We start from the raw sequence: 22,459 nt of genomic DNA, 5'->3' as shown, positions 1-22,459 counted from the left end.
TTAGTTTGTGAGGATTCTAAGCTAAGACAGCAGCCTTAATTGCAGCACCAAATCTTCCATGCAAAATAGATTCTCATTGCTATGGAGAAAATATGTGAACAATTTAAAGCATTTTTTCTTGTGTTACTTTACCTGAAGAAACCAGGGAAAAGGAACAGCTTCTCTGAAAGAGCTGTAAAACCTCCTGGTCATCTGAATTGATTGAAACATCACATAGAATCATAGAATCGTTAAGATTATTGATTTAAAAATCACTTTATTTTCCTTCACTTCTCTTGGGGAAAATGAAGGCATCCTACCAACAAGGTGCATTTCAAGTTCAGGTGCTGCTTTTATAATACGTGCATGCAGTTGTGGTTCTCGTGAGATCTGAAAAAATGGTGAAAAATGATATTTAGACACAGTGTGTGCCAGGCATAGATGCAATGTCCTTGAGTGCACATCTGTGCATGGAGTCGATCCCAAAATGGATGGTGATATTTAATATATTATATGAACTGAGGATGGGTGCGGTTTGGGTGGAGAGAGAATTAAACAAGTCGATTTGAATTTCTATGTGTATGATTAAATGTAAATTTGTTAAAAGAATTTAGGTGATTAGATAACTGAAGTATGAAGATAAAACCCATTACGGGTGTCATGCCAAATTAGCATTACCAGCCTTCTAATGACCTCCCATTTGTATAATCCTTATTTACACTTGCACCTGATGTCTGCAATAGACAAGAGAGCAGCCGTCCCATGGTACCACAGAGGCCTCTTAATGTGCTCTGCTGTTAAAGAGAAGTGCTGGACTGAAGAAGAATGCTGTGGAAAAAAGAATTTCATAGGGTTGCTCTGGTTCTCATCTGTTAATGAGTAACTTCCACTTGTGTGTGTACACCAACTACTTAAAAGCTGAGGTGTTCTTTACTTAAAAGCAAAATAAAGTTAGGAAGAAACTGAGGAAGAAATGTTTCGCTTGGAGGGTGGTGTGGTGCTGGAGCACCTCATAGACATTGATCACTTGTTGATTCTGTGATTGCATATTCTTCCAATCCATGTTTTTATGGAGACACATGAAAATGTGGAATTGATGGGGGAAAAGGTACAAATCCTGTGCTTCTAGTATTGAGTTTACATCTCCAAATACAGCACCTAAATGGCTCGGAAACAGAGTGAAAGATTTGCTTTTATTGCTTGTTCTTTCAGGAAAAGAGTTTAATTTTTCTGTCCCCAGAATGATGGGTCCCTGGTGGTCGGCATAGTTGCAAAACATATTGAAAAGCATTTTGCGAATGTTTATAAAGTGATGTAGCTTTGATCATGCCTCAGCTTCCATGGTGGAGAGCTTAATTTTTGCAGCAATGATCATGGAGAAGATTTAACTGCAGGATGAGCTGGTGAAAGTGAGGGAACATGGAAAGTGGGAGCAACAGTTTGTGTCATGAGCAAGTTGCTGTGCTTCATGCAGATTAGAAGGTGAGTTTGTCTGGGGAGTAATGTTGGTCTGAGCCTCCTGAGGGTGTGCTTATAGGTGAAGAACATGGAGTTTTTGCATGGAGGAACAGCTTCAGAGCAGACCCTGGGGAAATAAACCCCCAGTCTTCGTAGTGTGCAAAGCACAGCTCTTTGGGAATTGAATTTGAGAACTGGAACTACACTGTCACTGTGATTGCTTCATGCTACTTCTTGTTAGATTAAAGAAGGACTTCTGGGTATTACCTGACTTCCTTGTGAGGAAAAATCAGGTTTTGCAGGGGAAGGACAAACAGAATTATTTAATTATCTTCATCTTTTAGTAATCTGTGAAGTTTGGGTTCCTCTTTCCCACATTTAAAACACGCAGCTCACACGCAGTTTCATCTCTGACCCTCAACAGGTCCCTACTATTGAGAAAAACATTAACATTTTAATACTTTAAATCAAACACGTTTCTTAAGTGATTGAATAACATGCATTGCTTGGCTGTATATGTATAGATAATGGAATCAGTGATGAAGTTAGGATCCTAGCCCTGATCTGCTGTCATCAAATTTATAATGAACAGACTCAGTTTATCCTAGCATATACAACATTAGGTGTATATAATTACAAGTTCACAGGTGAGTTTGCGTCATTATACTAGTATGTTTTGTGTCTGTATACAGACAAACACATATCCTACTTATATATAGCAGCACCTAGGAGCAAAACTTTTGTAATACAGCATCTGAAATGAAGATGACTGCACATTCATGGAAGAAAGTTTACAGTATTGGTGTACTTCACACGAGTCATGCAATGGGTGGAGATTGCAAAATGATAAAGTGTGAAAGATCAGGATGTGGGGAATAGAAAGGTTTTAATCTGAGTGCTCCTGTTTTGATTTATTCTGATTCTTAACTATGATTTTTAAAACATCGGTAAATAGGGTTAATTAATGAAAATTGTTATTGAAGCAAATTAACATAGTCTGTAATTCTGATAAAGCAAACAAAGCACCATATGTGATGTTAACAAACTTCAGTAGTTAACAAATATTTGTTATTCTTTTCCTTTAATTTCAGTTTCCAAAGCAGAATTCAGAAAATTTTGGCTATGTGAAAATAATATACAGGTAGTAAAGGGCTGCTGGGGCATCTCTTTCACCTCTTTAAAACCAATATCAGCTGCACTCAGCAGCTTTTTCAAAGCATCATTTACATACGTTACTGTGTAGCTGGCCATGAGATAAGCTGTCTTGAGTTGTGTGTATGGCTTACCTGTGTTGGGAGAATGCTTGCTGAAAGCATCTCTGGCATTTTAGCATCCTGCCCGAGCAGCTGCTGGCAGCCATTTGTTTAATGGCATTTAAGTGGGATAAAAAAACTGGATCTGCTACTCGATTTTAATGTTAAGGAGGAAGTTTCCAGTCACAGTAAATGATAAAAATCTGCATTATCTGTGTATGAATACTTTTTAGATTTTGTTTGTGGCAGCTATTTATCTAATTGTTTTTCTCACTTTAGAGTTCTTTTAATTAGTAATGGTACCATAAGCATCAGTTATCTGCCAGGGATTGCTTACATAATTCAAAGCCCCATCCTATATGAGTATCAGCACCTTCAGAGATAAATCTTCCTACCACACTTCACCTGTGTTAATTTTGTTCATGCATGTGTTTGTGCAAGAGAGACAGCAGAACTGATCTGAAACCTTGAGTTATTTGGAAGCTGTCCCAAAAAGCAGGTTGAAAGGGACCACAATGATCATCCATTTTCAACCCCCTGCTGTGTGCAGTGTCACTAACCAGCAGACCAGGCTGCTCAGAGCCACATCCAGTCTGGCCTTGAATGCCTGCAGGGATGGGGCATCCACAGCTTCCTTGGGCAACCTGTTCCAGTGCATCACCACCCTCTGAGTGTAAAATACCTGCAGGATTTTTCATCATGAACACAGCACATAAGTATTGTCCCCAAACTTCTGGATTTTCCTGATACTTTCGGAATGTGTCTCTGCCAATACAAATCACAGGCATAAGGCCTGACTAAGATTCAACAAATAAGAAACAGAGATTACTGTATTTTTTTTTTTCAGAAAGTTGAAGTCTGTAATGCTTGTTTATATTCTGTCTCCGTTTTTCCAGTTAAACTGAAGTGAATGTGAAGTAGTTAGATCTCGTCTAAATCCACACAGCTGAGGGAAACTGTGCTTGCTCTTTCTCTATATTCTCACTGAGGGGCTTTTATCTTCCCCTAATCCCACCATTTCTGTCAGGACGTAATCTCTTTCTCAAATTTACATTTTAATTACAAGGCCAGCTGAACTAGCTAAAATCAATAATGTCAGCATTCAGCAGCCTAACTTTGGCTGAAACCCCAGCCTCTCTCTTTCCTTCTATCGATTTGCCTTGTGAATACGCTCTACTTTATTGCTTCAGGCAAATAGATGCCATTTGGTCAATTTAAGCAAAAAAGGGGACTTGAATGTTTTTATGATTCTTTCTAAGAGCCACCAGTGGAACAGTTTGAAGCCAGGTACTGTACTTGTGTCAAATAAAATACACAGAACAGCAGAATCCTTAAGAGGAATTTTACTTGTAAAGCTGCACTTAATTCCATCTGCGTATTAAAAGCAAAGCAACAGAAAAACCCACCCTGACAATGGGCACCACTGAGATGGCACTGTATGTGTGTGTGGTGGCTCTTCATCTCATTAGCAAGAACTAATTTTGTAAACAGATTTTAAAAGATCTGCAGAAGAGGTGGTGTTAGCAGCGTGGCCATGTATTTACTTTTAGCTGCTTCCCTGTTAATGGTTTAAAATAAGAAATCAATGGGAAAAATAGTTTTTCTTGTAGCTCTTAAGAATTCTTGTATTGATCTTTTGAGTGTGATTTTTATCTAATTGTCAATTTGTCCGTTTATCTCTCTCTCTGTGTTGCTGAGTGCCTGCCTCTGCTGTCCCCTACTGAACAATGTAAGTTCATTCATGAGTGGGCAATTGTGCTTCCTTACATATGATAGGAAAAAGATTGAATAGAGCTAGAGTTGCCTGAGAGCTTCTGGTGTGTGTGCACATATCTCTCTGAAGAGGAATAGAGATATGGTGAGAGATTCACACCTGTTAGCTTTGATTGAAAGATTATCTGTATACAGTATACTCACGCTCTCAAAACCTTTGCTTTAAATGATTCTTTGCAGAAAGATATCCTTGTTTCTTAACAAAGAAAAGAAAGGCATTTTAAGTGCTTGACACAATCTAAGTAATTTTGCATTACAGATACAGTCTGCCACGTATTTTTTCTGAGCTAACCTTGTTCGCACCAAAGGTTGTGTTTGCTTGTAGCGGTTTCTAATATTAAGGGAAGTTTGCTTGTCCAAATCCTGACAGAGTCTTTTGGGTTAATTCTGTCTCACTTTGATCGTTTTGATACAAAGCTCTCTAGAAGGGCTTTCTGCTTTTCACACAATGACAGAAGCTGAGATGCAGACCTATCCTTCCCCCTTCCCAGTTAGATCAATTCAAGGTTATTCCCTACAGCGAAATATTAAGCGTTGAGACAAAACATTGCTGTGGAGGTTCCATCAACCCTCATGAATGGCAAGTCTACACCCTAATAAACGTCATGATACCAATTCTTGTTAGCCTAGATGTTCCTTTGCTTAGTTCCCACCTATTCTATTTAATTATCATTTCTCCTATTGCGGCTCCTTCTGCTATTTTCCAGGCCATTTTCCAATGTTCAGGTTACTCTTTTAAATGGTTGGTTTGGGTTTTTTTTTGTTTTTTTGGTTTTTTTTGTTTGTTTTTTGAAGCAGTGCTTTTTAAAGCCTTGCTGACTTTGGGAAGCTAAGTTAGGTAGCAAGGTGAATGTGACACATTCATTGCTTTCATTAGAGAAGGTGATGTGAGGATGAGCGAGAGAGGAAGGAGCACTGATCTGCTCTGGTTGATATTCTTGGGGTAGATGTCATTTCAATCTCCTTCTTCTATGAAGAAGTATTCTGGAAGGGAAAGTATTGTCTGTTACATTGGCGTGAGGGACCACGTCTCTCCATTTCAGCTGCTGTTGGCTGAAAAGTTCTTGTTATTGCTGCCAGCTAATAGAGTTGCTTCTCTAGCTCAGCTGGTAGCAGCATGTGCTATTCAACTTCTTGGTCTATCTAATTGCATCATTATGGTCCATGCCGACTGGCTAATCGAGCTGTATGAAGTGATTAAGTCGCCCCTCTGCTGAGCTGCTGCTGCTGAACTCTGCCTGAAGCTGCCTCACAGTGGGTTTGTTCCTCAGGTGTCACTCATGTTCATTGTCCCTTCAGAGTACTCTGTGGCTGTACTGCTGTGCTTCTTAGATGGTTCGTCTTGGCATGTTGTGTATTTTAGTATCCGTGAAATAAGAGAGTTCTCTAGATGATTCTGTTTGAGGATGTATTTAGGAATTGAAGCTGAATTGTTATTGGATGTAGTGTTAGTGGCTCCTTGCTTCCTCTTTACCTCGATGTAATGGAGGGCAGGGGAAATGAGTCCTCTGCTCATCATTGATTTCTTTTTCAGGCCTTGAGCCCCAGTCACCACCAAAAGCACCAGCAAGGAAGGCCCCTGCAGGACCAGCTCCTCTCAGCTCCTCTGCCCGGCTGAAAGGGAATGAAGATGAACTGGATCCAACCTGTGCAGCTGCAACACTGAAGCTTATCAGAGACAAACTACCAAAGTTAACACCTCCACAGGCCAGGTTATTTTTGTTCAGTTTGTCAGGATTTGAAGATACCTCTTACTTGTATTTATTACTAAAGAAAACACATAGAAGGTTGCTCAGGAACTGGGCATGCAAAAAGTTCAAGCTGTCTTGTTTTCATTTGAAAGGTACCATTATTTTGCTCAGATGTACATTTACTGCTTAAAATTGGGGAGTTTGTTAGTGATTCCTTTGGACTCTTAAGGAATATTTTACTAATCATTCCGTTTAGGTTTAGTTTGGTGTAAATGGCCTCATTGTAACCTTTGCGATGGGAGGTGGGGAAAAAAAAAGACAGTGCTATAAAGGTAGTTGTAGTCTTAGATCTAAGTTAACATTAGGTTTGGTATGAAAACAGAGAAAAGGTTGTGGTCATTGTTATTCTCTCTTGACTTTTCATTGCTTTTCTCTAGTGAGTCTGCAACTACTGAGCCAGCAGCTTTGGAAGAGCCTGACAGTAAGAGAAGAAAACTAGAAGAGGAAAGAGCTAAAGCTCCCCTTATGCCTTTTGGGTTAGATCTTCACTACTGGGGACAGGATCAGCCAAATGCTGGGAAGATTCTGAAGTAAATGCTCTTTCTCTTTTAAGATAGATTAAACAAATACATAGATTTACTTGTACTCAGAGGTCACACAGTGGGGTGACTGCTATTTCTTTTGATAATTACTTTTCTTCTTTCCCTTGTGTTGTGGGACCCATAAACAAAGTCAGAAATTCTACCTCAAAAGGGTATTTGTTTTGAGAAGTTGTGGTACTAATTAAATATCCTTTGATGCTTCAAAGGGCTTTTTTTTCTGCTCTTTTCATGTTTGTATATTATTTGTAGCATGGCAGCACTTCAATTTAAATTGGTACCTTATTATGCAAAGTATTTTGCAGGTCCATAATAGGCAATCCCTCTGCTGAAGACTTCACAGTCTAAATAAATAACAGACAAGTTAGGAGAAAGACAAGGGTGATGTCAGGTATTTTTCCTGACTTTATGGAGTGGTAACTGAGGAAACTGATCTGCTTGTTCAGTTACACGAGGAATAGTTGGAAGTTACAGGATTTGTGTTTTGATCTCTCACTTTCCATTCTTGTCTGGGAAGGTTCTGTGTTCTTTGGAGATGAAGCACTGCTAGTTTGAGAAAAGCTCTAAGCTCTATGTAATCATAATGTAGACTATACAAACTGTAAATGGTGCTGTGGTGTGAACCCAAGGAAAATACCATCATCATCTCCACCTATGGAAACTGAGGAACGCTGGTTTTCATGACAGGTTCTTCTGCCCTGCCAATCTTTCATGTAACATTATTCTTCTTTACTTCACTTCTTCACAATAGCCAGGAGAATGTCCAGCTTGTGGAAATAAGCCTAATTTGGCCAGTGCCTTTTTAGGATAATGCCCTCTTCAGTGGTGTGTTTGCTGAGCAAAAGAACAAGAAGAAAGATTTGCTTCTGTATTTGGTTATATAAAGTGCTGAATATATTTTAAATTATTGAAAGTCAGTGAAATTTGATACATAATAGTGCTTTAACCGATACTCCACGCTTTGGCTTTTGTCTGGTTGGGTGTAACCAGCCTATTAAGTGGTTAAGGTTTTCAGCAAGGCTTTAAGAAGCATTTGACTTTGATAATGCCAAAAAGGTAGTGAGGCCTTATTTTACATTGCAAATGAGTTATTCAAGTCATAAGTGAAATCAAAAGCATATTTCACTGCCTGTCTGCCTTGTGCTGTACTGTTTTATTTTTATGCTTCTCAATAAAATAGAGGGCATACTTCTGAACCTTATGGTCTATAACTACAGATATGCCAATCTAACCAAAGATAATTTAAGTAGTCATGCACACACAATACCATTGACCCTTGGATGTAAAACGTATTTATTGAAAAAGTAAAACAGTCATTGACCAACTCCTTTAACTTTTCTATCCTACAGAGATGCTAGAAAAATAAGCCACACCAACAGTAGACAATGGAGTGTGTATGGGACTTGAATCTTTTAAATCTGAAGTGGCAGTCTTTCCCCTTCACTTATTTAACAGTACACTTACTTGCAACAGCATGTACGAGAAATTAACGTTTTAAAATCTTGGTGGTAAGACTTGCTGGAAGAAAGATGGTTTTCCAAATCATCTTTAGCTGGTAAATGTAACCATGTGTTATTGTTACCCAGGTTTGGGCTGTACTGTTTTTCCCACTTTCAGCCTTCACTTGCAACGCCTATCAAGTTAGTTTAAGAACACTTAATAAGATTGTTCTACTGTGTAGAGACTGCTATGCTAGCTTAACCAACTGGTTTTGGAAAGCCTGTGCCTTCCAGACTGATTTGCCTCTTCCTTGAGTTAGAGATCTTACTTAGGATGCTCATAGACTGAGAGCAAGTGAGCTGGTACAGATTACCCTAGCCTGTTTCTGATACTTGAATTAGCTCATTTGCTACTTGCTTGAGGATCTCTGTGTGCATCAAACTGCTTTAGAATTGATATTTATCCAAGCTTTTGTTAGGCTTCCCATTAGTAATAAACTTTATATGAACTTGTGGAAAGAGTGCAATGTTTCCAATAGCTGGACTTTCTTTCAGATTCCTGTTAACTGTGGCTTGTCATTTATTTCTCCTATTGTGTAGATAGAGGTTTTAATGGAAATTTTAGACCCGTTATTTGTTTAGATCAACAACATTCATTGGGGTAATGATCTTCTGTTCCCCTCATCTTTCTTTTTTCATGCAAGGTTCTTCTTGAGTTCTTCCTTTTTAAAATGTTGCTTAAATTGTAACAATAGGAAATCAGAAAATGTTGGGATTTAGCAACTTTATTCTTTACTCCACTGTAAGAAATGTGGAGAGGAAGTGTTTTATATGGTAACTATGAATAGTGTGTTTGAATGTCAGCATAGGAATCAATCTTTAAAGTCCAGTTCCAAACACTAATCTAATCATAGAATCATCGGTGTTGTATAATCTTGTTGCCTTTATGAAGCTGAAGTACCGTATCATTCGAATGTATTAATATATTTAAAAGATGCTTGTAACTTTTCTGTTTAGTTTGTATTTTGCAGATTGAAAACTTTCTTCCATGAAATATTGTGGAGACGTATCTGTATTACTGTGCTTAATGTTAACTAGCCCCCATTGTTGCTCTTTTGCCTTTTATCTCCTAATGAAATGATACATACTTTATGACAAGTTAGAGCACCGGTGAGGTAGGTATGATGACAAAGTTATTGGACAGGAGGAATCTCTCTAACGAGGATTCTTCCTATTGTACACTTGTTTTCCTCATCATCAGCTTAGCTCATAAACACCCCATAAGTTTCTTAGTGTTACTAACACTGTGCAGAAAAAGAGCCTACTGAACCTAGAAGAATCTACAAGGCTCAGCTGATGGGTCACAGTATGTCACAAGATGCTCTTGTTTCAGCTTCTGCTTCTCTGCAGAAGATTAGACATGATCAAGTTGTTTCCTCCCTGATCTATCTTGTGTGTTCCTCTATAGGAGTATTTTGTTAGGAAGAGTATTAAGCGTAGAATTACAAAGTTATTCACTGAAACTGGATATTGAATCACTGCCTCTGAATGCCAAATCACCAGCTAGAGCTAAGACTGGCAATAGATGAGCAGGTTGAAGAGAAATCAATACTCATCAGGCTTTGGTGATATTTTCAAAACTATCTTCATAATAGGAATCTACCACTCTTTCTATAAGACTCGAGCATTATGATAAAGCTTCCACTCCTTTTACATGTAATTTTACTTCAGGATTATGGTGGCATCTCTGTGCTTTCTTACACCAGGTGGCTTAGCATGCTTGGCTGGGAAAGGCACAACTTATCTACAAACAAATAATTTTTGCATTGTTTTCCCAGATTTACTTCCGAGCATCGATTTTGGGCACCCTGTGAAGTAGAAGAAGAGGTAGAAAATAAAGAAATAAGTGAAATGTTAAAAACAAGATATATAACATTTGCTGGCAAGTTTGAACCAGTGAAGCATAAATGTCGAGCACCAATGCCTGATGGAAGTCTGTGCGAAAGACAAGATCGGATTAAGGTGAGCACCAAGTAACATCATTTCCAGGATATGTGGAAATTATATCCTATATGGAAAGGGTCTCATTAAAACTTACCTATAGAAGTCTATTTTGCATTGTAAATATAACTGAAGGGATTGAACGATGCTATACATGGAGAAGCTTCATGTTGATACCTGCTTTGTGTGGGAAGTGCTCTTTTTATAAGGAAGTAGCACACGTTTAAAGAACTCTCAAATATTTCTGGCGTTCATTTTAAGTATCTGTATTGTATTTATTACTCTTACATTGAAGTACTTGACAGTGAAGCAGTGAAAGTTGGTTTCTGAAAAGTTCTCCTAATTTAGGGTGTATTTGACTGTACTTTTAGGAATGTGGCTTTTTTGGGGGGGCTAAGAAATTTTATTCACAAATTAAATGTTATGAAAACTATACCCCATGCAGCCTCAAATTATGAGCCCTACTAAGCAAAGATCCTTTACTTATGTACTGTATTCTGATATCCCCGTTCTTTAGTTATCTGAGATTGAGGGGATCGGGTTGCATTAAAGTACTTTAACAGGATAAGGGTATATGATAAACAGCAACCATGATGCAGCATGAGTACCTTGGTTCCAGGGGTGGTAGAATGGACTGCCTGTTAAGAACGAATACTTTTATCACAGAAATTATTTCTTTGGTAGTCTGAATGTATTCAACACGTTATATTTATGGGATCCTGATGCCTTATAACAAGACATAGAGTTTTACCACTTGATTCCAGTATCAGGGCATATGCTCTATTGAAAAACAAGTAAATATATTTTCATTCTCAAGTTGTGCACTTTTTTTCCTTTCTTTCTCAAGTGCCCTTTCCATGGGAAGATCGTTCCTCGAGATGAGCGTGGGATTCCCATTAATGCAGAGGACAGAGCCAGAGAAGAAAAGATGCGCTTTGAGAAGCAAGCAGCTCAACCAGGTTTGTGTGCACATAGAGTCTGGAAACAATATCAAAGTATTGGGTGGAGATTAAGATAAGCTTTGAGAATATGCATAGCATGTGTATTTTACAAATGCTTTTATATAGAGTATAAGTTATTTACAGTATCTACAATTTATTTGCATTTTACATCAGATTATGTTATTTATAGTATTTACAATTGGACAGCAGTCTCAGAACAGAGTTGGACAAGTGAGGTGCAATATATGGATGAAAAGCTGATTCTTTTGTTGCTGAAGACACAAGTGAAGATACACCAAATGTATCATATTTCTGTTTTGCTCCTGGCCACATTCTCTTATGTAAATCCCCACATTTTAATTTGCAGATCATTTGCAATGATTCTTACTTATCTCATAAGTATAAATGAATGTACACACAGAATAAGGTTAGCTTGGCATTTTTTCTTTATTTTCAGTGATTCTTACAATGTTACTAACACTTCTCAGACAGTAGTATTATGTTATTTATCGTGAAGGACATTATATTAAAAACAAGCTACACTTCAGGAAAGGAAGTCCTCATAGAATCATAGAATCACCAAGGTTGGAAAAGACCTAAAAGATCATCCAGTCCAACCGTTCACCTATTACCAATAGCTCCCACTAAACCATGTCCCTCAGCACAACATACAGTTATTCTTTGAACACCCCCAGGGCTGGTGACTCCACCACATCCCTGGGCAGTCCATTCCAATGCCTGACCAGCCTTTCTGAGAAGTAATACTTCCTAATGTCCAGCTTGAATCTCCCCTGCCACAGCTTGAAACCATTCCCTCTAGTCCTAACTATACTCTAACTATGCTGATCCCTAAGAGTTGTGATTAGTGTAATGTAACCATAATATTATTAGGACTGCTGTGAATATTAGCAGTGTTTTTGTTGTTACAATTCAGGCACTTTGGTATTTTCTTGTGTTTTAGAAGAATTCTTGTCCAAATTAGTGGAGTCCTCACCTCGAACTTTATTGGCACTTCCAACTAGTCTGATGGTACAATGTTTGTATATTATACAATATTTGTATAATACAGTTTACTGTGCCATACTTTATTTCATTCTTAAACAGAAGGGATAGATAACAAAACTAATGACTTGATTCTTGTATCCTAGCTGCTGCTTTCAGATAAAATGATCCTGAAGGTAAAGCTCATCTTTGCCAGGATTACTTTTTCCATTTTTAGCTGAGGTAAAGCTCTGAACTGTTATGTAAGAAACAAAGGCAGTGAGAAAGGCAGCAAGCAGTGAATATGCAGGCAGAAAGACTTCCAAGGAGAGTAAGGAACCTTTTTTTTTTCCCAGTAGTACAACCAAACCTCATTAGCAATAGACAGAAGGTAGATTTTTGTACAGTCTCAGGAGGGCTGCAACCAGGAAGCAACTGGAAGTTGATGGACTACAGGGGAAGATAGAAGAGAGAGATCTATCCAACAGGACATAGTGTATAATTGGAGGGAAGAGATTTCTTTTCAAAGCTTTTATCTATTCAGCCTTTCTCTTATGAAGAAAGGCTGAGGGACTTGGGCTTGTTTAGCTTGGAAAAGAGAAGGCTCCAGGGAGACCTCTTTGTGGCATTTGAGTACTTGAAGGGAGCTTATAAGCAGGAGGGGGGGACACACTTTTTACACAGACTGATAGTGATAGGACAAAGGCAAATGGTTTTGAACTAAAAGAGGAGAAACTTAGGTTAGATGTTAGGAAGGCTGTTGAGACCTTGGCACAGGCTGCCCAGGGAGCTGTGGGTGCCCCATTCCTGGAGGGTTTCAGGGCTGGGTTGGATGGGGCCCTGGGCAGCCTGATCTAGTGACTGGCAACCAGTCCATGACAGGGGTTGGAACTCAGTGATCTTTAAGGTCCTTCCAACCTAAGCCATTCTTTGAATCTGTAATTCCCCAGCAGGCCTTAGTTTTTGCTGTTTTAAACTATTTATTCTAAGTGAACAATCTGTATTTTTATTAAACTAACCTTTAGGCTTTATCATTTTAATACCTTGTAGTATGATCCCTTAAGGAGAGGGGCAGTTATTTTGCTCTTTAAGCTCTTGCTGACCTAATGTTTATGGATTTCACAGTTATGTATGGTATTAATGATGCTACTGAACCTTTCACCAGTTCTCTTTGGTGTGGGTGAAGTTCCCTGTTCACAGGGTTTCCATCCTTGTCCGGGTAGAGTGAAGTGCTCTAAGCTGACCTCCAACCAGCAGCACAGGAAATGGGCTGACATAGTGAAGCCAGGCCAGAGATGTAAATATTGAGCATGAGAAATGAAGTTCCCTGCTTAGTTATGACAAACTAAAACCAGCAAATTAGGCTGGTAGGTGTTCTTGAGGGACTGGTTTCAAACTGGAAACTGATACTCTGATAGAAAAATCACTTGTGCTGAAAAATATTGATTTCTTTTTTTTTATTCTGTGGAATTGCCATTGCTCTAGGCTAGACATAATACTTATTTTTATTACAGTGTCAGCGCAGTGTTGTTAGAGGCTTCTCACCTCTGGCCCACAAGGATGTATATGTTAGTCCCAAAACACTGTTGACATTGCAATGTTGCATTATTGAGTGCCATTGTTAAGCTGAGATGTCACACAAAGGTCCATCCTGTCTGTCTGGGGAGATACTGAGCGAGCTACAGTGCTTAATTTATTGGACAAAACCTTTAAGGTTTATAAAGCCATATGTATACCAAATGTCACTAAATACCTTTTATCCACTGCTTATGATTTCTTTCTTTTTTTTTTTTTCCTGTGCCTCAGAATTTTCATTAACCTTTAGAAAGGGTGTTTTTTTGGTTGTTTTGGGGAGTCGGGGGGGAGTGGGAAGGGGGTTGTGTTGCTTGGGTTTGGGTTATTTTTGCTTTGTTTGCTTGTTTTGCTTTGCTTTTTTGCTTCAAGTCTGAGCAGCGCTACTGCGGAATGCACATAAATAGCGATCCACCATAAATGCTTTGGTCTTAGGACTGACAGCATCGTGTCCTAATGATGACAGCTGGAAAAATGCCAAACATTAAAGCTGGAGTATCGGTTGTGTAATTAAATGCTACCAAAATCTTCCTACGTCTTTTTCTTTTTGGATTGCAGTGCTTCTTTTCATCCGTGAGTGGTCAAAGAGGAAAACAATTACACAGAAATGACACCGTTTATGTAATAATGACTATGTTTTGACAACACTATCATTGATATTATACATCGTTTTTTAAACTGGTACAAATTTTGTAATTCTAACTAATGTCCACAAAACGGTGCTTTGGGCTCTTTGGTCCTCAAACAATGAATCAGGAGGGATTACACTGACCTGCTAATCTGTAGCGTTCATCCTCTTCCAATGGTTCGCACACAGGAGCAAATTAAGTGCCTATTTTTTGTGTCAACCCTGCAGAGTATCTGGTTTTTCAGCCCTTAGTGACTTGTTAACAAACAGGTATCAGGACAGGCTGGTGAAGGCAGGCCGCTGGCCAGTCAGATGTGAAATAGCATCTCTTTACTAACTACAGTATTGATTCCCGCCTACCCCTGCAAACTGTGTAATTTTCTTTTCCCTGCTGCTAAACTCAGTAACAATGTATGAAGAGCTTTAGGGGCCCATCAATGCTCAAAAAGGCTGCTCTTCCCTGGCATTCTATTGATTTTTCTCAAAGGCTTTTAAATTGCTCCTTCATTTTACTCAAATGCTCATTTCATCTCTACTGGATGCCGGCATTTTTTCCTTGTGTTTAAACAATTGCTCCATTCACTGGGTTCCTAAACTGTGACGCCTTCTTATTACTGGGAGATAAACTGTTTAGACAGTTTTCCTTAATCTTGGATTAATCGTTCCTGTATCTGAATTGTACTGTTCTGTATTCATTCAGTTACAAAAAAAAACAAGCCACCAAAGAAACCCATCTCCTCAAGTCTTATGATCTATCAAGTATACAGGTTCTATTTTCTCCCTCTGTGATTCTCCTGCTCAGTTCCTACATAGCTCTGTTTTCCTCATGCTTTTTTTGTTGTTATTATTGGATTTTAACCTCTTTGCTTTTGCATATCGTACCAATAGGTTTGATCTCACCAGTCCCTGGCAAATAGCTCTGCCATTCCTAAGCGCTGCATTCTTAAGTACCTCTGGCCTTCTTGAAACGTTATCAGCATTTGTCCTGCTTTGTACACAAGTGAAATAATATTGCCATTTAGAACTGTATATTTTCCCAAAGGTGTTAAATGAGAGTAGAAGTTTGGTGTTACAGATTCTGCTGACTTACGTGAATCTTTATGACAAATGACTGGTTATTAAAATAAGGAATTTTGACTTTCATGCTGTGTGGACAACATCACTCTCAAACTACATGTTCAACGTGTTTATAAAGTGGTGCCATTTTCTTTCTCCAGGCAGGAAAAATTGATCTGTCCTCTGGCCACATTTTTACTTACTGCTGCTTTTATCTCTCATTCTTGTTCTGGTGTGCAAGACACTGTACTAATGATGAAAGATAACTGCTTCCTCAGATTTACAGTCTGATTCATTTATGCTTATTCCCGTGGTGACTCCTATGATCAGATTTCACTTAGAGGGGTCAGATTCTGAAGCATTAAGGATTGTACAGAACTGCAAAACAAGGTTTTGAAGAAAGATGTTCGCTTGGGCTATTGTCAAGAAATCTGATTTAAATAAGGTGTCTGATTAAGCGTGGAGTACTTGGAAACAGTGATCCTTTCGGATGAAAATTGGACTTATGACCTTATTGCCACATCTTATTCAAGAATACTTGAATAATACTTACAAGAATACTTATCACATGTAAGATGCCAGTCACATTTTGAAGCAAATAAAGTTAAATGTTACCATATAGGTACCCTCTATTCTGCTCTAAAGTTGGCAAGCTCCGTATTTTTCATTTTTAAGCTTTTTGTTCAGAATTTATTCCTGGAGATAAGTTCCTCAGCTCCATTGTTGGCACTTTGTTCAGTTCCTAAATAATGATTGCTGTGTTTTTGTCAGCTCTCCCGAACTGAATATTTTCCTCGAAATTGTGTTGCTGTAAAATCTTAAAGTCTTCATACGGAACAGTTTTATCTACAGCAGGTAATAATAGATACTGATCCCAGACTGGCAGGGCTTTTTTATCAAGGTCTGTGGTTTTGACTAACTGCTTTATCCTCCTCTCCCTTCATGTACGCAACTTAAAGCACACTGACTCTGCCCTTGCCTAGGGGTGACAAGAACCTTTACTTTAGGTAAGGCTGCAAATTCTGCTTAGGCTTGTATTTTCAAAGTGCCTGATTTTTCTTATAAACAGAGTGGCGAGATCCAGAATTCATGAGAGAAGTCGAAGCAGCCACGGGAGTGGATCTTGGTTCCTCTAAAATTAAGGGGAAAGGAGGAAAAAAGAAAGGGAAGAGGAAGTACCCAAATCTGACAGACCTGAAGCAGCAGGCTAACACTTCTCGTTCCCGGCTTGAGAAGATAGTCTTCAATAAGTAAGATATGTTTTCTGAAGCTTGCTAAATGATTGTTTCCCTTTGCTTTAGTGGTGGTTTTGTTACTACACAATGAACAGCTTCCTTTGCCAGTGGCAGAGCACAAATGCCTTCTGTGCTGCTGGAGTGCAAAGACCAGCAGGTAGTGATGACCGAGGTTATTTCTTAGAGTATGATTTGCAGTTAATTTATAAAACTTCCCTATTATTTTTTATCATCATTTTCATCTATTGTAGCCTGTAATTGCTGTAGTGTCTTCTTTGGATGAACATTTATTAAAGGATGGATGCTGCTGTGTGCATGCAGAAACCACTGGATGTGGAAAGAGTGACTTCTCCCTTTTCTCCCAGCATGAGTTTAGACAGTGCAAACTACTTGGATTGAGAAACAGCAAATACTCAGAAATGTTAAGAACCTAAAATAATCATAACTTCCACATACTGAAGGCCAGGCACTAATGCACACAAGATTATTTTTGCACCCTTACCTTTACATTTCACAAATGTAGCCGATAGCTACTTATTTGCAAGAAAGCTTGGCTTCTCTGAGATAACAGTTCAAGGGATAGAGTGAATATTCTAGCAGTTTGCCCTTGACATTCACACAACTTGCTGGCTCAAGGTAAATGGAGTTCTGAAACTCCACGTAGTTTGTAACACGGTTCTGCTGAAGGAAGAATGTTATAGAAAAGTAGCCAAGTAGTGCAGGGCTGGTGCACAACTTGAATAACTGCAGGAAACACAGCCCTTGTGGAAATATGTTTGCTTAATTGTATGACTCTACAGGTAGAATTACTTATTATTTTCTTCATTCTGAAGCAGAATTTACTTCTGGGAAATACCCCCGTGTTATCCTGCTGGCTGCTCCTTGGCATTTAAACATTTTAGACAAAGATGTGCCCATGACTTATATTGACATACATGAGAAAACTTCAGGCAGGCTGGCTTAAATGCAAGCAGGAGTCCACAACCCCCCTACAAGCTGAACAGGTTTTAGAACATTTAGTAGCACTATTTGCTTGCTCTCCTGTGCTGTTTCTTGTTTGTAGTCTTGATTAGGTCTGGCTGCAGCACAAACTTATCTGTGCATGCTCTGGTCTTCATCAGATGGGAAGCTGCTGCAATTACTTAGAGTTTTGCATGTTAAAAACGAAGTAGTCAGAGCAAGGTGAATTGTAGAAGGTTGTCAAGTCAAAAAAGCAAAAATATGAAGTCATGAGTGATTATTCCCTAAATATGTTGTATGAGTTGAACAGCATCCAAGACATGTCTTTGAATTCAGTTTTCCCTTTTATGATGCAGTAGTTATAGTAAAGCTAAATCCATGTTGATTTTGATTACAAAGTAGCACACTTATTGTGATGTTCTCACATTACATGATCTTGAAGTCAAATACCATGCTGTTGTTATAATATGAAATTCATATCAGCTTTAACTTTCTAAAGCTGTTTTTGGTTTACTCTGCTCTGTGCTAATGATTACGAATGTGTGTTAGTGCCAGGTATAGGGAATCAAACCTGTCATGTTTTAATAGGTTTCATGCTTTGAAGCACTAAACAAGATGATAACCTTGGCTCCTTATAACAACCCCAAATTACTTGAAATGTATAGGTGATAAACCCAGGCTCTAGTCTGCCAATAAAGTTAAGTGAAATTGCACAGAGATCATCAAGGTGGGATCTCATTTCATTTACAGTATCACACAATCCAGGGGTGCTAATGTAAAAACTACATGACATGAAAGCGGCAAGGCCACTCTCTGCTGCTAAAGGCTCACTTTTCTCCTACCAATTAGGTAATATTTGAAGAGTAATACCATGACTTCATTTTTCTTTACTCTGTTAACCTTATAGGCAGAATTTTGTTAAAAGAAACCCACTTCCAAGGTTTTCTTTCTCAGAATGCTTGCTTTGGTTACAGTTGCTTCTGAGAAAGTCTTTAATCCCGCTATTTAGAAGCACTATGGAGAGGTATCCTCTGTTTTCAAATGCTTCAAAATAGCCTTTAAAGTTAAGCCATTAAAGGGAACAGTTAGTTATAACAAAAGTCAGCTTGCCTCAGAGGTAACCAGGGGGGCAGAGCTATAGCAGGGTGTAGGCCTGATCCTGCAAAGGATCACATCACCTGGTGGATGCCTTTTCCTCATTCTACCAGACACCCTGCAGCATCTGCAAAAGTGGCAGAGAAAAGCAGACTGTTACAGCATGGAGGCTAACGGACTTGAAACCACGACTGTCACTTTGCTTGAGAGAACAGGCAGGCTGTGTTTCCTGAGTACAAATGAATGGAGACATCAATCAGTGCCACCTCTTAAACTGGATGGAGTCCAGTTTCCTGTAGAAATCACAGGAAAGGATAGATGCTTTTGAAAAATCAAGTTTACGTGTGCCTATCAGAAATAGCACTAAGAGGATAGAACTGACAGCTATTAAACTGAAAAGCTTTAGATTGGTTTAGTCCTGTTAATAAAACCATCGCTGAATTAAACTATTTGTATTGCTACAGCTAATTTGGTTAACAAGACAATGCGTTCAGCCCCAGGGCTGTGTTCACAGGCCTGATAGCAATTTATCTTAGTTCATTTTTCCCCAACGTTTATAAAAAATCTGAGATTGCATAGAATCAATACAAGAGCTTTTATATATTTTTTGTTTCTCTTGCAGAGGTGCTGTGAAACGAGTGGTGAAAGCAATGAATCAGATGGACCAAAGAAAGCATGAGAAGTTTGCCAACCAGTTTAACTACGCACTGAATTAAGTTGTAACAAAATGCGAAGAAGATCAACAAGAGTACAGCTGTACAAAGCCTTTAGTGCAGGCCTCTGTGTATGAAACACTGTGCTGTGTGCACTTTTACTGGGGTTACTTTTTGGAGTGTTTTTAACTTCTAATTTATTTTACAATTAACATGAATTTTGGCAAAGATGTGGTAGTACATAATGGACTCAGCGCACTTAATGATAAGTATTGGAAATTTACCTGAAATAGAACGTACTTTGTATAAAACGTTCAGGGCCTTTTTGCCTTCCTGTGGGACCAATATAATTTACATATTGCCAGCACAGTTGTGATTTGCCTTGACTTTCATACCTTCAGAAAGATGCCTTAGAAACAATCTGATTTTCACTCGAGGTGGTAACACACAAGGCTATTTGCTCAGCCTTATAGTCTAGAAAGACTGCCACATCAAGCAGCCTGCCAGCTCCTCTGGCACCTCTGAAGGCTTCTTGCACATGAACTGGAAAAAGCCAAGCCCATTCATGATCAGAAGGCATCAGTTTGACTTCAGCAGGTTTAAGAGACAATTCAAACACAGTAGCTGTGGCATCAGTGTAGAAGCTGAAGTTAACTTGGTCTTGATCTCCTTGTCTTCCAAAGACGGTCTCCCACTGTCTTTCAGAAATGAGTTTGGAAAGTATGTTATGAAAAGTTGTGGAGATACTTAAAACGTGCTGGAGTTTAAATGATACCAAAACAGCTGCATTATAAAGAGGTTTTTCAATGAAATTACTCAGGTGACTTACAGAGAAAGTGAACTGCCTGTCTTCAATTAAAAAAAAACAATCAGTTGAAGTTGCATCAGTTTCAATCTTAAGAGTGCATGCAGGGACCTAAATACACACAGACACCTGAATTATTGTAACACGTTGGATCCAGATGGTTGGTATCTATGTGGCTTAATATTGACAGTGTTTACCCCAATCCCTCATAACTGCTTTGCTGGCTATCATCATCATGTCAGAAGTAGAATGAAATAAACACTGACTAGTTGTGCTCCTGGGGGGTTTCAGACAGCTTTATCATGAAGGAAATCAGGAGTATCAAGGAAGACAGTGTTTGAACTGAACTTCAGAACCAAAGAAGTCTTCAGTAAAACACAGAACATGACTTAGAATGGATTCCCTGCAGCACCAGCTTAGTTACTCACCTGCTTGAGATACATCCTTGTACAGCAAGAGACTCCCTAAGAATTTAAAATGAAATCCTCTTTGTAGGTTTTGACCACCTCAGACAAGAGCTAATTCACAGATCTGCCACCTATCTGTTGACTTGTACAAGTACTGCTAAGAAAGCAAGCAATGATAATTTAATCTTCCAGATCTTTGCAGTTTGGAAGACTTTTTCCTCTCCTACACATACTTAGAAGCAGACTTCTACACTGTGACAAATAAGAAATAGCCAGCAGCTGTTAAAACAAGATTTTCTTAGTTATTTACTGCACTGGAAACCAAAGCTGTGTCTACTAACTATCTAGCTAACAGTGAAGGCTGCAGCTGAAAGCATATATGGTATATATGGACTGTATTCATCACCTGTTCAGCTGAATCAACTGATCAACTGGTTTAATTTATTAGCAAAGACAGAAAACAAAAAGCAACAACAGAGCTCACATACTTGAATGCAATATAGCTCAATGGACGCTGATATTACAAAACAATCTAAATGAAAGTGCTTGATCTGGGAGATAGATAGCAGCATATTTTTTGTCACCCTTTTATAACTGTACCACAGCATACTCCTGCTTAGTGGAGATACTGCATCTGCTTTTCAGATACCTAAACACCTTGTATGATTTGGCCCTTGGTCTGTGTTGTTAAGCTCTAAAACGGGTTGAATTTGCCACGTTCCTAGAGGGACGTGGTAGCCCTGAGTTAGAGTGAACTATACAGATATATCTAAGGCATCCTCTTATAAAGAGTGACATTTCAGTGCTAAAGTAAGAATAGAAAGCAAGGACTTCTCCATGCTTATTAGTAGAGCATGATTGCATCTGGCAACTCGAAAGGAAGAAACTGTAGCCTGTATAAATTTGGTGCTGATGAAGGTGGGAATGAAGGTTCTGACCCAGTAATAGAAAGCACTGCAACAAATGCAGGTTTGGTGTGAAGTTTGTGAGCAAAATAAGAGCACATCTCTCTAAAGTTGCTGATACAGAATGATGGGTCCATGCTCACCTCTTACAACATATCATACTATGTAAAACAAGCTGTAGGTTGGTGGCATCTGTGCATTCAAGATGACGTGAAGGAAAACAATAGAATCGATTTTAAATATTCCAATTAAAGCAACTGTAAAAGTGGCCAATAAAGTTTTTCTTTATTATAAAGAGCTGCTGGCCAGAATCAAGAAATGCTGAATCTCAGGAACCTGGCAAACAGAAGCCTAAGTCAGCATGCATTAGAGTAATTCAACAGCAGAGATAGCCATCTGGTGGTGTTTCATACCCATGCAAATACCTGGCTGTTCATGGCTCATCCAGTGCTGTTAATTAATGGTTGTAATCACGGACATGATAGAAACATCTTCATAGGGTACATACTGGAGAAGGTAAGGATATCTGGGTGTTTTGGCACTACTTACGTGGTGAAAATGAGTCATTAAAGCCATGACTTTTGAAACAATACCACCATGCTGGAAAATAACCTTACAGGATAACCTGAATGCTGATGACATAGAAAGGAACCATCTGCAAATCATCCCAGAAGATGTCTATGTGCCTAAGCCTAGACATACAATCAAAAAACTGCTTAAGTTGGACTCTAAGGGTCTGTACCTTCACAGCTGGGCCAAAGTCCTGTTTAAGCTTAGCAAGACTAAAGGAAAAGAACAAAAAAGAGAATAAGCATTCAAAGAGGCTTGATCTGATGTGCATTTTCACAGGAACCAAAGGCATACCCTCATATTTGTTTTTAAAGAGGCAGTGGGAATCATAGACTTGAAAGCTACGGTGCTGGAGCGCTCATCCAGGAGGCAGCTCCCATCACTCATTCTCCTATGGGAGCTGAAACTCAACCACAGTGGAGCTAAATATGCCTCACACAGGAGACCAGCCAGAAGGA

General features: G+C 38.9%; 1 protein-coding gene across 5 annotated transcripts in view; it reads left to right on the top strand.

Annotated features, from left to right (window-relative positions):
• UVSSA (UV stimulated scaffold protein A) overlaps positions 1–20,396 on the top strand; it is a 42,996-nt gene extending 22,600 nt beyond the window's left edge. For 4 of the 5 annotated variants that reach the window (XR_014945546.1, XM_015862857.3, XM_085545844.1 and 1 more), the window contains 6 exons: positions 5,998–6,175; positions 6,592–6,744; positions 10,031–10,214; positions 11,041–11,152; positions 16,441–16,621; positions 19,284–20,396. Coding sequence is in view for 4 of the 5 variants with exons in the window: in XM_015862857.3 (XP_015718343.2) it covers positions 5,998–6,175; positions 6,592–6,744; positions 10,031–10,214; positions 11,041–11,152; positions 16,441–16,621; positions 19,284–19,377 (902 nt within the window). In the remaining variant the exon portion in view is untranslated. Of the gene's footprint in view, positions 1–1,191; positions 1,382–5,997; positions 6,176–6,591; positions 6,745–10,030; positions 10,215–11,040; positions 11,153–16,440; positions 16,622–19,283 lie in introns of those variants that run through there. The other variant, XM_085545847.1, reaches the window with a different exon arrangement.
• Positions 20,397–22,459: the final 2,063 nt, after the last annotated feature.

The sequence above is a fragment of the Coturnix japonica genome, chromosome 4 (assembly GCF_054131305.1).
Source record: "Coturnix japonica strain WE chromosome 4, WE-NBRP24, whole genome shotgun sequence".
Lineage (NCBI taxonomy): Eukaryota > Metazoa > Chordata > Aves > Galliformes > Phasianidae > Coturnix > Coturnix japonica.
This window is presented reverse-complemented; position numbering and strand designations above follow the sequence as displayed.